Source organism: Microtus oregoni, unplaced genomic scaffold, assembly GCF_018167655.1.
Source record: "Microtus oregoni isolate MIOR12 unplaced genomic scaffold, Mior012 000003F_ref0000135, whole genome shotgun sequence".
NCBI lineage: Eukaryota > Metazoa > Chordata > Mammalia > Rodentia > Cricetidae > Microtus > Microtus oregoni.
In genome coordinates, this window is record NW_024543062.1 from 3,125,786 (window position 1) to 3,139,836 (window position 14,051).

General features: G+C 51.6%; 1 protein-coding gene across 1 annotated transcript in view; it reads left to right on the forward strand.

Annotated features, from left to right (window-relative positions):
- The window catches only part of Mad1l1 (mitotic arrest deficient 1 like 1), a 320,097-nt gene that overhangs the window by 229,239 nt on the left and 76,807 nt on the right, over positions 1–14,051 (forward strand). The window contains exon 16 of the mRNA XM_041648485.1: positions 6,665–6,872. Within this exon, the coding sequence (XP_041504419.1) occupies positions 6,665–6,872 (208 nt within the window). The remainder of the gene's footprint in view (positions 1–6,664; positions 6,873–14,051) is intronic.

Consider the following 14,051-nt stretch of genomic DNA (forward strand, 5'->3'; position numbering starts at 1 on the left):
AGTCGAGCGACTTATAAATATGCATGAGGATCGGCGGTTATTTAACTGTGCTTTTTAATTCTCCCCGCGTTGCTGCTTCTTTCCAGCAGGGTCTCTTGGTATGCGAGTCAGGCACCCAGTGGCAGGCGGCCTTGGCTCTTAGCTTGCTGCCTGGACCTTCCCTAGGGCAGCTGGACACAGAGGAGTGAGGCTAGGGGCAGCTGTCCTCCCATGGGGACATAGGAGATCTAGTTAAATTTTCATTATGTTTTTATTTATTATTTAGTTTATGTGTCTATGTATATGAATATGCATGTACCATAAACATAGCACACGTGTATAAGGCAACCTGTGGGAATCACTTCTCTACTTCTCCCATATGGTTCCCAGGGATAGAACTCAGGTTGTCAGCATTAGCGACAAGTATTTTTTTGCCTTTACCTACTGAGCCATCTCACTGGCTAGAAGGTTCTTTGTGCGTGAATCTGTGTCTGTGTCTCTATGTGTGTGTATGTGTGTGTGTGTGTGCGCGCGCATGCCTGCTATGTGCTTATATATGCCATGTGGATACTTATAGGTGCCCATATTCGATCCCCTGCAACTCTGAGATATCAGTTGTGACCCATCTGGTGCAGGTATTAGGATCCAAATTGGGTCCTCTGCAACATCAGTTGGCACTTGCTCTGTAGACCAGGTTGGCCTCAAACTCACAGAGATTGACCTGCCTCCCAAGTACTAGAACTAAAGGTATGTACCACCACCGCCCAGCTGAAGAAAGGTTCTTAAAGACCAGATTCACTAGGACTGGGGAATTAGTTCAGTGAATAGGAAGCAAGTTCAAATTCCTAGCATGCATATAAAATGCCAGGCGTGGCATATGCGTGTAACCTCAGCGTTGGAGGGTGGAAACAGGCGGAGCTCAAGAGTTTGCTCACTGGCTAAAATGGTGAGCTTCTAGTTCAATGAAAAGATGCTATTTCAAGGCAATAAGGCTAAGAGCAGTAGAGGAGCTCCCCCATGTCCAGCTCTAGCTTCCATATGTGCATGGGCCTATACATTTAACTGTATGCAGGACACTTGTACCTACCTATATATACCACATACAAAAAAGACCAAATTCACCATGTTCCCCCTGACAGAGGGAAACTGAGGCACTGGTGGCTAGGAGGTCCTGTGAAAGACCACCCATCCATTAGGGGAAGAACATACTACATGAACAGAATCCACCAGCTACTGGCCCACCCAGCCATGTGCCTCCTGATGGCCCGCTGGATGGAGAGTAGTTGCTGGTCACTTGAGCTTACATGGGCTTGAACAACAGATAGAAAGTAACAGAGTGGACAGGGGTGAGAAGAGTCACCTGTCTTTCCAGAAGTCCACACCATGCCCCGGAGGAGCCCCTGCACAGACCTGCCAGTGACCACTATCCACGGACCTGGCCAGGGGCCACCGAATGTCCCTGATGTTGCCACCCTCTCGCCTCACCCTCTGCCGGCTCCTGTGTATCCACGGTCATTAGCAGAAAACGTCAGCTCGCTCACTCAGCAAGTGAGATGTTTTTGTTTAGTCAATGATTGCATCGTGGCATCAAAGGAAGGTTCCAGAATTTTCCTTTTGAGATTCTTGTCAGTATCTCCACAGTTTCCTCAGCTGCGAATCAAACAAGGCAACAAATTTTAGCAGCAGATTACAGCCATTCTCCTCTTTCTTCTTCAAAGCTGTCAGCCTGCAGCAGACTCAGCGATGTTGCTCACTCGTTTCCATCTGCTTGTCTCGCATGCTTCACCGGAGATGGGGCTCCTTCATATTGGCACGGATGCCCCGGTCTGCAACAGGCAGCGGGTGTACCTGGGGAGGAAGCAGAGCTAAACCAGTGCCGAGACAGGATCTGGTGCTGTGGGCATAAGCCTGGCCCGTCTTGTCTTCTCGAGTGGTCTCTATTGCGTCGGCTGTAGATGGAGGGCACTTGGCTGCCTGGCTCCTCAAGTGCTCAAACATGCCCAGGCACAGAAGCAGGCATATCTAACGATCCCCTCTGGGTAGGTGGATTGGCACATTTTAGAAGGCACTGACCTGGTTCTGAGGCCTGTGGCACCCCCTCCTTGCAGCAAAGCCCTCGGTGTGTCTGATGGTAGTAGTAGCACATCTCTCTCTGGTAGTCTTGAGGCTACAGTAGCCTTAACACTGATGACACTCACACAACTTACCTCCTGCACCTTGTGGCCACCCCACCCATGCCACTTGGCTTCCCTTCTCAGACCAAGCCCTGGAACCCCTTTCCTTCAGCCCTGACACATGACTTGGGCACAGAAACCTAGGTGCTGGGTGCCAAGTGCGAGCACACATGACTGCAGACCCAGGAGATGCCCTTGCCTCTGCCTCGTCCATTTATGTGCTACTTCTGCTGCAACCCTTGCATCTCCAGGGGGCTGTTCCGGGACAAGAGTTCTTCAATTGGGATTGCTCTGCCTGCAGCAGTGGCCCATAATCTACCCAGGAGCAGAGATGTTGCATTGTCACAGGATGGAGGCGGGGCCATTTCTCTGGGCCTCTTGACTCTTTATGCTTCAGTTGGTGATCTGATTTCTGAGCCTGTGAAATACATTCTGGCCCGAGAAATGTTCTATTTGTTAAGCATTCATTCAGTAGACTCTGTGCCATAGCAGACACATTATCAGTACCAGCAGCACTGGGAGGAACAAGACAGACAACCCTGTCCTCACAGAGATGACCTCTGCTAGGGGACAGCTAATAAAACAAGTGTTTAAGATGATGCAGTGTGTCATAAGGTGCAGGTGCTGCGGAGAGGGGATGGCAGCAGTAGTGATGGGCTGTCACTTGTTGCCTGTCAGTTCGTAGCTGGGTACTTGTTTTGAGTAGGCACTGAGGCATCCCTGTGACTTCATGCTCAACAGTGTGAGACAATGGCTTGTCTTGGCATTCTTCATGGTAGGAGGGTCTCAGGCTGGACAGACTCAGCTGTGCTGATTGCCTCCTTCCTCCCCAAAGTCGATCTCTCTCTCTCTCTCTCTCTCTCTCTCTCTCTCATACTTGTTATGTAGCCCTGGCCGTCCTGGACCTATGTAGACCAGGTTGGCTTCAAACACCTAGAGGTCCTCCTGCTTCTGTCTCCTGAGTGCTGCAATAAAAGCGTGCACCAGCACACCCAGCTCTTCCGAGGAGTTGGTGGTGTCTTCTGTGTTGAATGCTCAGTATGGGGCTGTGGGAGGTGTTCCAGGCCTCAGTTAGCCCTCGTCTCTGTTTGAGATCCCTCAGCCCCAGCTTGTAAGCCTGTATAGCACACAGACTAAGGCTTGAGTTATGGTTTTTAAAGTCTTTAAAAGGAAAAATCAAGAACATCTTAGGCCACATGAAAATCTCTGTTTGGGTGAGTGTGGTTTCATTGGCACACATGACGCTCCTCCCTGCCAGTTCCCACGCCTGAAGTCTGTGGCTCTTTTCTCGCTGAGCTACCCAGTGGGCACTAGGACAGGCGAGCAGCTCTGAAGCCACCTGGCTCCACAGGCAGTATCAGGCTGGGCTCTGATTCCCTGCCCTGCTCCTAGTGCTTGGCCTGGGAAAGGAAGCCAGGTACTTGTCCAGCCCCAGGGCTGTCACAGCAGGCGTGGGTGATGGATTTCACATGCTTGGTTATCTCCCCGACTGGTGAAATTGCATGGAATAACAGACTGTTGAAATTGCACAAGTAACATCCTTTCAACCTGAAAGCCAGGGAGTCCGCTTTCCAGGAGCCTCTTCATCCCTGGGGCTTTACAAGGTTCTCTCTCAGGAAAGCTCTGAAGAGCCCGCCAGGCCGGCCCCCCTCCCCCCGCCCCGCCCCAGTTCTGACTGGTGGCCTCTTCCTTCCCCTCCCCCATGAGAATATACTCAGGATGTAGCCTGGGAAACCACATTTGCAAAGCCCTATTGTTCCCTGCGGGTGGCTCTGGGCACTTTCTACTCCCCATTTTCCTCCACCCCATGCTTACCAAACACACACACCCATCTTAGAAGACTGTAGGCTGGCAGTTTGCTTGTGTGAAGGCTCTTACTGTTCTTTTCCTGCCTGCGCTCCCTCCCACCCTGCTCCTGTTGTCCCCAGAAGCATATCTGGAGGGGTGTGGCCTGGGTGAGGTACCCCAGGTATAAGCCATACTGCCCTTTGGTGATATAGAAGGCCTATAACAACATATTTCATGGGATGTCGAGGCTTCTTGAGCACAGGCTGCCTCACTAATGTGAATCTTCCAGCTTCTCTGCCCTGTATCCAGTGGTCTGAATGGGTGGGCTGTTTCCCCTGCTTCCTCAGCAGGCATTGTGGGAGGATGGACTGAGGCCAGAGAAGCCAGGAAACCCTTATATGTTTATCAAGCTTCTAACACATTAAAAGACCTCAGATCTTACAAGGCCAGCTGAAGTCATCCCCAGGACCACACTGGATGGTGGTGTGTATGGACATGGAGATCAGTGACTCTTGCTTAGCAGCTACTGGCACCTGGGTCCTGAGGATTGGATCCCAAACCCAGCAGCATAGGGCTTGTCACATGCCAGTTCTCTGTCACCCAGTCCCAGAAAGAGATCTCCATACCTCTATCCCGCGTTCTGTAGCAGCCCTATTACATATCCAAGAGTAGGGGCATCTGAGGAGAGGTTGGTCAGAGAAGACATCTAACTTCCCGTGTCACTTCAGTTCCCACAGAAGTCTGTCTTAGACACAGTTCAGGAAGTGCAGGAGGTACGTGGGTCCCTTTGCTGTGTAGTATAGTGCGGTCCCCACACCACTGTCTACTCAGTGCCCTGCCAGAATGCACTGCCCTTCTGCATGGGATGCCCGCTTCACACTAGGCATGTGGCCTGCATTGACTGCAGTATAGGCTTTCCGGGTGGCTCATGTGTGTACATTCTATGCCCATTGGCTCTTTGGGTTCCATCTGTTGAAGTCCCTGTTCATGCGTCTTGCCCATTTTTCAGTGGCTGATATTTTGATGACTTTTGAGTTGTGAATGACGTCTAGCTGTGAACTGACCAGGCAAATGAACTTTGAAGGGCAACTCTGTCCTGATGTTCATCCCTTCCCGGGGGCCCAGAGGACGTTCAAGCATACTGTGTGCTTCTTCCTGCCCCACCCCACCCCCGCCACAGTCCTATTTTTTTTCCTTTGCCTTTTTGCTACAGGGTCTCACTGTGTAACCCAGATTAACCCATGATTCTCAAACTCATAATTCCCCTGCCGCAGCTTCCATTCATTTCTCTCGTGTCAGTGCATCCTCAGTGTGCTGTCCGGACGGCAGTGCTTCCTCACTCTCCATCTGTACCTTTGGGCGCTGGAGGGACGACTGAAGAGCGCCTATGTGGTACTCTATAACTGTACCTCCAGTTCTAGGGGTCCAACGCCCTCTTCTGACCTCTGTGAGTATCAGGCACTCATGTAGTGCACATAATATACTCCAGGAAAAACACTCATAAAATAAATAAATATAAAATTTTTTAATCTTGCCTTTTATATCTTGACTTGCCTTCCCTGGAATTGGTGTCTGTGTGTAGTGAGAGATAGATAGAGATCATAGAGGCACCCTGGCCACCCTCTCTCCAGTGCTGCTCGGCCTCAGTCACTGCTTCTGGAACATGCAGAGACACCTACTAGAATCAGCCACCTCTTCTGTGGTTGTCCCTGGCTATGGGGAGCAATGACAGGTGGGTGCCACTCATGGGCATTGTTAGCTGTAGGCACCAGAGTGAGGTCTGTGGGAACTCTCCTTCCTGCAGCCATAGTTCCTCTGTAAATCTGAAGCCATTCTAGAGAGCAAAGGCACTCTTCCTTTGTTCATTTCTGGGCCTCCTTCTCACAGACCTCTTGTTGAGAGGAGTAGATGACAGGCCTCACAGGATAGACATTGTGAGCCTGGTCACTCATCAGGATCACGGGGCAGGGGTGACTGTAAATGCAGCAGGTTACACATGGTAGGCAGGGGCCCTACCACTGAGCCACACCCCAACCCCTCACTGGGGGATTCTAGGCAGGTGCTTTATCACGGAGCCACACCACAGCCCCTCACTGGGAATTCTAGGCAGGGGCTCTACCACTGAGTCACACCCCAGCCCCTCACTGGGGGATTCTAGGCAGGTGCTCTACCACTGAGCCATATCCTATTCCCTTACTGCTGGGTTCTTCCTAAGTGTTGTACCATTGATGTACCACTGAGCCTCATCTCCAGTTCTTTTTCCTTTGAGACAGGATCTTGCCAAATAGCTCAGGCTACTCTTTACTCAGTCTGTGGCCCTAACTGGCCTAATATGTGGAATTGTCCTTCCTCAGCCTACTATGTAGCTGGGTGCCTCTCATTCCTTCTGGAACTTGGCATTGCACTTGGGATTTAGGTAGACTGAGCAGGGAATTGGCATGCTGGAGCACCTGTGGTAGCCCTAGGGGAGGAAGACTGCTTTACTTGTCAGGCTGAGTGGCCTCTGTGCTCCCAGGGACCAGCATCCATATTGGGAAGGGGCAAGTGCTCCTGCACACACTGGACGAAGGTGCTGAGATGGCTGTCACACCTGTGGCCACCCCACACCAGTGTTCCACCAAAGGCTCCTTCCTCAGCTGCCTGGATGGATGCTCCTTGCTTGTGCTCTGCTCTTGAGCTCCTCATCCACACCCAGTGACCCTATGCTGTGCTCACTCCTCTAGGGTGACTACAACCAGAGTCGAACCAAAGTGCTGCACATGAGCTTGAACCCGACCAGCATGGCCAGACAGCACCAGCGTGAGGACCATGACCGGTTGCAGGGGGAGTGTGAGCGACTTCGGGGACTTGTGCACGCCCTGGAGAGAGGGGGCCCCATCCCTGCTGATCTGGAGGCTGCCTCCAGCCTGCCGTCATCTAAGGAGGTGGCAGGTAGGTCCCCTCACCTAGCCCTCTGGTCTCCAGAGAGAAATCCACATAGGGCATCTGGGCTGAGTGGATGGACAGAGCCCACTGGCCCTTGCAGCCAACTGAGACATACTGCTTCCTTGCAGGCTTCACAAACAGGGTTAGTCATCCAAGTTTGCAAGCAGCTAAGATCTTCTCAGACCCCCCAAAACAAATTAATACCATTTATCAGTTTATATGTGGCCCATTAATCATGAGTAAATCCAATCCTCCAAGAAAACAGGGCCATCGTTCACTGGCCTAAGCACACGTCACAGAGCCCAGGGCCCTTTGCAACCAGCCCCTAGATTCCAGGGAAGAGCAAAGCTAACTAACACAGGCCGTGACTCTCACTGCCCCCTCCAGTCTGTAAATCAGGGTGACAACCATCAGAACATGCACCTGTCATCCCTGATGCATTGTAGTAGCCACCGACATCAGTCACTGAGCCTCACTGAACATGGCAGCCCTGAGATCCTGCCCCAGCTGTTTTGCTCTGTGCTGGGACTTGCAAACTTGTGTGTGCAAGGGAGGGGTTTGTACTCGGCCTGGATCAGGAGGGAACCAGGACAAGGGCATGCTGGAGGCAGGTCCTGCAGCAACCCTGCCTACCCTGAGACCACTCTTGTCTCCTGACCCTTAGGGGCATTTGTGCAGTGCTGGGGCTATGGGCCACTGTTGTCTTGGGGTTTATGTCTCGCTTGTGGTTTTCAACTACTTTTTATCCCGTGAAGCACTCCTGTTTCCTTTTTGTGTACTTGTGTGTCTTCTGGTCCTGTGGAGGCACTTGGCATTTCCAGTGAGAGTCCTTGAGCCAGGGAGGATGGAACTGTCATCAGAGAGTCCTTCCTGCAGTGTGGATCTCAGTATGGAGTGGCAGAGACAGGTCCTTCTGGTGTCTCATTCCTGCATTCGTGTTCTTTCTTCCTTCTGGTTGTTGCATTTACCCTGGGCCTTCATGAAGGGTTCCTGAAGACACTGTTGCACAGATGGGTTGAAGGCATGCAACAGGGGCGTGGTACCCTGAGGATCCAGCGTCTGATCAGGAATGGCTGGTACACCCTCCCTTATGCCTCTGTTAGTCTGAGGAGCTGTGAGCAGCAAACAGTGCTTTGGGGCTCCACACAGAGTGCCTACAATAGAGAAGATCCTCCTTATGGCTTGTCATTATCATCTGCATTATACCCACAGTCTTATTGCCTGGCTATAGGGACCCCTGTCAGCCTCAGGTGCACTGGCTTGACAGGTCTCCAGTTTGTGAGTCCAGTTGTTCCTGTGTCGCTGTTGGTGTCATCTGTGAGTGGCAGATAGGATGGGCCAGGACCCTGTGCCTCTCGGGAGCTCAGAAGACCATGTTGGCTTACACTGTTGTTCTTCTCATGAGCAGTGTCATAGGTGTGTGTGTGAAGTGCATATTTGCACTGCCCACTCCTTCGCCTCCACCCTTCTCCCATGTCAGGTTTTCAGACCGAAGGAACTTGACATTGACCCTCTTAAGTCCCATGTGTCTGTTTTTCTGCACACCAAAGTGTGCAGATATGTAAAAGTGTGCAATCTAGTCTCGAGCCCAGTTCCCTTGGGTCTCAGACCACTTGCTCTCTCCAGGAGAGTAGAAATGAGTCCTATCAGCCCTGAGCTTCCAGGCTACAGCCATTACACTACTGAACTTTCCACGTCACCAGCATTGGCAGGCAGATGGAGGAGACCCCTACAACAGATGCGCCCGCCTGTCATTGGCTCCCAGGAGCACAGAGTCCAGCTGGGCTGTTTAGGGAGACAGTTCAGGGGGTTTCTGGCTCCTCCTGAAAAAGGCTGACCCAGGGACCAAAACCCAATCTCCCATTGCTTCCCTGGCTCCACGTGTGGCCCCCTGCTATCTGTGGCCACTGCCAGTGAGCTGGTTAATTGCAGTTTAATTAGGCATGCATTTAAATTAAAACAACCTCATCTTGTCGGAGTGACACATTGGAGATGATCAAATTTGTCACTGCTTGGCTGGGCCCAACGGATCCCAGAGGTGTCTCTGGGGAAGAGAGAAAGGAAGCTGGCTTGTGTCGCATTTTTCTTTATCCTCAGCATTTCTGTCCTAGAAGTGAAGATTCTCTCCAGGACCTAGTTTGGGGCTTTGGGGTGGGGTATGGATTAACTCAGGTTCTTCCTCTGTAGCTCAGATTGGCCTTGAACTCTCCATTTTCCTGTTTCAGCCTCCTAAGTGCTATAATTAAAAGCATGCACCATTAAGCCTGACTGGAGTTGAGGCTTAAGCACTTGGCACTTGGTTGGCACTTGGGCCTGAGGCTCCATGAGCTACACTCTGCTTGGACCACGTGACTTCAGGGTCGCTACTATTCTTCACACCAATGGTTCTGACTCTGGTACCTAGGTCAGCTGTGGTGGTGAGGAAGGCTCAGGGATGCCCAGTGCTCTCAGAGCTGAAACCAGCTTGGCAGCTTTACTTGATTTATAGGCTAGTCACAGTCCCTGCTCTCTTCGGGAGGGCCGCACCTCCCAGGCCTTAGTCTACTCAGATATAACGAGGGTGCAAGCATGGTCTTCGAGTAGCTTAAATGAGAAAAGAGATGTAGGGGCTTTGTCTCGGGTGTCCCCACACAGCTGTTCATGGCATCCTGTTCTGGGGAGATGTCAGCTGTTTGTTTTGAGCCTCAGAACCAGTGTTGCAGGTCTGTAGAATGGTGCTGGCTGAGCAGGTATATCCCCGATGCTGTCCCCACAGCCCCCATGCTCATGCAGAACTGCAAAGTATCATTGCTGTATATGTGCTCTGTGTCAGGGACAGGGACACAGAAGGACCACATTTAAAAAAACTCAAAACAAAACAAAACCTGACACTGTTTTCAACAATCCCCAACAATGCTTGGTATGCTGTAGAAACTATGAAATTCAGAGCTTGGTACCATAAAGTTTTATTGAAACTTGACCACCCTGTTGTTAGTAATGTCCACAGCAACAGGAATTAAGCTCCCCGAGACTAATAGAGGTGCCTCCTAGAGTCCCCCAGTGAGGGGCTGGGGTGTGACTCAGTGGTAGAGCTCCTGCCTAGAATCCCCCAGTGAGGGGCTAGGGTGTGGCTCAGTGGTAGAGCACCTGCCTAGAATCACCCAGTGAGGGGCTGGTGTGTGGCTCAGTGGTAGAGCACCTGCCTAGAATCACCCAGTGAGGGGCTGGTGTGTGGCTCAGTGGTAGAGCCCCTGCCTAGAATCCCCCAGTGAGGGGCTAGGATGTGACTCAGTGGTAGAGCGTCTGTCTAGAATCCCCCAGTGAGGGGCTGAGGTGCGACTCAGTGGTAGAGCCTCTGCCTAGAATCCCCCAGTGAGGGGCTGGGGTGTGACTCAGTGGTAGAGCGTCTGTCTAGAATCCCCCAGTGAGGGGCTGAGGTGTGACTCAGTGGTAGAGCGTCTGTCTAGCTGTGGTTGAGGGTCCTGGGTTGAGCCCCAGTACTTGGGGGCTGGAAGGACTTCTTAATTAAAAGTGGTGAAAAGGATGAGTCTGAAGTTTAACCTTTCTGAACAACATCATCTCTTCTTAAAAATAACCCTCAAAGTTACACCCCGACACAAACACCGTAAGGGATGTAGATATCAGGTGACAATTCTGACAGGAGGAAACAAAGCTCTCTCCCTACTCATTAGTCAAAGAAACACACATTCGCAGGAGACATTCTGCTAGCTTGTGTCTTAGGGCACATGTGCTAAAGGAACAGTTTGGGCTGTCCATATCTGTATGGCACTGCTGTGTATGGTGGCCCAATCAAGACTCTCACAGTTCTCTCACCAATATTGAGTCATCTTCTCCCCTAGTTCCAGGTGTCTACTCCTAGATCAGGGCCAACTGCCTGCCCTGTTCCTTCCTGTGTCTAGAGCCTTGTCTCCAGCATGGCACCCAGCCTCCTGCACCTGGCCGAACACTCAGGATTTAATTGACCCACTAAGTTAGTCCCTCATTGGGTGATGCTCCACGGTATTCCCTCCTCGTGCTCCTGAGGTAACCCTGGTGATGCTGTGGGGGATGGAGTGTGAGCACAGTGCTGTCGTCTACCTTGAACCTGAGGAAAGCAGGGCACCAACTGCTTTCAAACCCCCAAGGAGGAGGCTGGAGTCACCCAGGGTTCCCTGCCAGGCCCTCAGGGTAGCCCACTGTTGAACCATGTGACTGGGTACATGTTCTGTTAGACTTGTGCTATGGACCGATTGCGTTTAGGGAGAGTGAACAGATAGAGGTTTGAGATGCTTGTGGCTACATTTAATAATGTACACACATACTTATTCAAGTGGAGTGAGCCTGCCATGGACACAGAGAACAAGGTCAGCCTCCCACGGATTTCAGGGAGACCTAGGGAGGGAACCCTAGATAGTCACTGAAACCTCTAGAACAGGGGTGTAGCTTGACTACCACCCAGGGCACATGGTATCCATGAGTCCAGTGTCAGGAAGTCCAAGAAGCATGGCAAGACTCCAAAGCCGACTTCCTAGAAGGTGCTCTGGCTGCTGTTGAACCCCAGAAACCAACATTCTGCACAGAACCTAAAAGGGCCTCATATCTCCTCACATGCCATCAACACAAGGGCTTTCATGGAGCCAGGAAAGTAGAGCACCAGGACGACAGCCATAGGAGCAAGCCCACAGTGACCGGCATCATTATCATAAAGTCCACAGGCATGCATGCTGCCAGGGACTGGGAACACCTGTCTTTCTGTAGTCATGTCCCTGCTAGGTACTTTATCAGAGCCACAGACATAAAGCTGGGACAAATATCAGCTGCTCAGAATGTCCTTAAGTAAGAAACAAAGCACTTCCCAGTCTGTACTTGTTATTAACAATGGTTACTGGGTCGGTTGTCGTTCACACCTGTAATTCCAGTACTCAGAGCCCCAAGTTTCAGACACCCTGAGCTACAGAGTGAAATCCTTATCAAATGAAAGGGAAAAAGAGAAACAGAAAAGAAAAAGTCAGAATTAGTGAGATGATGAATGAAATAGAGACAAACAGAAACCACGAAAACCAGAGTCTCTCTTGTTAAGTTAATACACATGTAATGAGCAGCAGTAAGTCCTTGGGGACCATCTGACAGACGGCACCAGGACAACTCTCTGGTGATCTGGACAAAGATGGATTTAGGCCTTGATTCTGAGCCCACACAGGGAAGAGACTATGGAGGGAGAGTCTGCAGCTTCAAACAGAAGGAATCAGCTGGCATAGTCCAGAAGCAAATAGGCGTATTTATCAACTCACTAAGGAACCTTCAAAGCCTGAGCCAGGCCTGTTGGTGCAGGCTGTCACCACAACCACTTGTGAGGCAAAAGCAGTGGGGAGCTCAAGTTGAAGGCCATTCGGGGAGACTTTGTGAGATACTGTCTCCCTACAGTGAGCCCTTACAGCAAGATGGGAACTGGAGGCTGAGCCTCTTATGCTGTTCATAGGCCAGCTAGTCTGGGTACTCACTGGTGAGCAGAGACCCTCCCTCAGACTAGTGGAAGGTGATGACCAGCACAGAGATGGTCCTCTGACCTTCACGAGTGCATTATGACATGTGTCTATGCACACAAGCACATGCTCACGCACATATCATACATACATATATCACATGTTTTGCATGTCATACACACATCACATACGTGTCTGTACATACAAAGGTTTTTTTTTAAAAAAAAAATTTATGAGATTTAACTGCTGACTTCATAGGCTGAAAGAGGCTCTCACACTCTACCTCAGGTCATTTACAAACTAGTCCCCTCCCCAACCACTTTTCTGCTCAGGGGCCAGTGTGAAAGATAGTTCCTGAGTGGGAACAAAGGAATGGCTGCAAAGGCGATTCCCCACAGCTGAGAGCTGACTACAGGACTAGGCGTGGATGGGAGTCAGGTCTGGAACTCCCACAGGGAACATGGCATGAAACCCTGAAGGGTCAGTCTTCTTGTCCCAGGTCAGGTAGAGCTGAAAGGTGTCCATCCTAGTGAGCATGGCCTTGGCAGCAGGTAGAGGGAGTGAGGGCCTAGAATTGGGGTGGAGGGTTGTCCTCATCCCCAGCCTGTCTCTCAACTGCTCTAGGGACTGAGAGTTGTGGTAGAGAGCTGCCCTGGGCAGTGACAATGTTCTCAGCATAGCCTAGCTCCCTAAGGTCTCCGAAGTGTAGTCCAGACCCAGAACTGCCTTGATACCCTGCGGGTGTGGCGGAAGCTCCCCGTACCTGCTTCCACTCTGGGTTCCCTTGGCTCCCATCCACTGGCACCTCCTCCAGAGCCAGCGTGACCCTTGCCTCTGGCCCCAGACCTCCATCTGAGCTCAACACTAGCCTGCTAGCTATGCCCCCAGACCTGCTCCAATGATGTGCCTCCCTCTGGTCTTCTTTCCCCTTCTTGCTGTCGCCCAGCCCTTCTCTAGGCTCTAGGCACCTCGGGGGCAGAGCCTTGCGCAGCTCTAGTCTTGTTCTCTTTTCACCTTCTGCTTTGGAGATGCCAAGGAGCAAACCCCAGGCCCGCACCTGCCGGACAAGCACTTCCCCTCTGAGCCACATCCCTAGACCGTGAGTCATATCCTGAGTTTCCTTTGGCTGAGGGTCCCTGTGACCCCACACGGCTCTGCCGAGACTGAGTAACTGCTGCGTTCCCCAGCCATGTGGAGCTGCTCGGCTGAATGCCTTGTTTCCTTTCCTTCCTGGCATGTCTGTAAACTTTGCCGGGTAGCTGGAGCCAAGTACCCAATTAGGGATTTCTCTCCAGTTTCATTCAGCCCATAATTGAAGTGGGAGCGCCTTCGCGCCTGACACATCAAACAGGCGGGCACCCTGGAACCCCAGCCTGGATACACTGGGCAGCCCTGACCTCCCCATCTCTGACCTGCAGCGCCAGGTTGGGTCAGGCCGGGCCAGGAGGTGTTGGCACAGCAAGTGCTCCCCAGTCAAATGAGGGCAGGGCCCTTCAGATAGGGGTCCCCATGGGAAGTCATCCTGGCCTAGCTTGGCAGCTGCCATCTGCCCTTAGTTTCTTGTCTTGGAGAGAGGTGGCATGCTCACCTGCTTTCCTGGGCTGTCACAAGGCTGACCTTAGTAGCTAGTCTGCATTCCATGACTGAGGCACATGCTCTATATTCTGTGCCATGAAAACATAAAGATTGTGGTATGGGGTCCATTGGAGTTGGGGCCGCTATG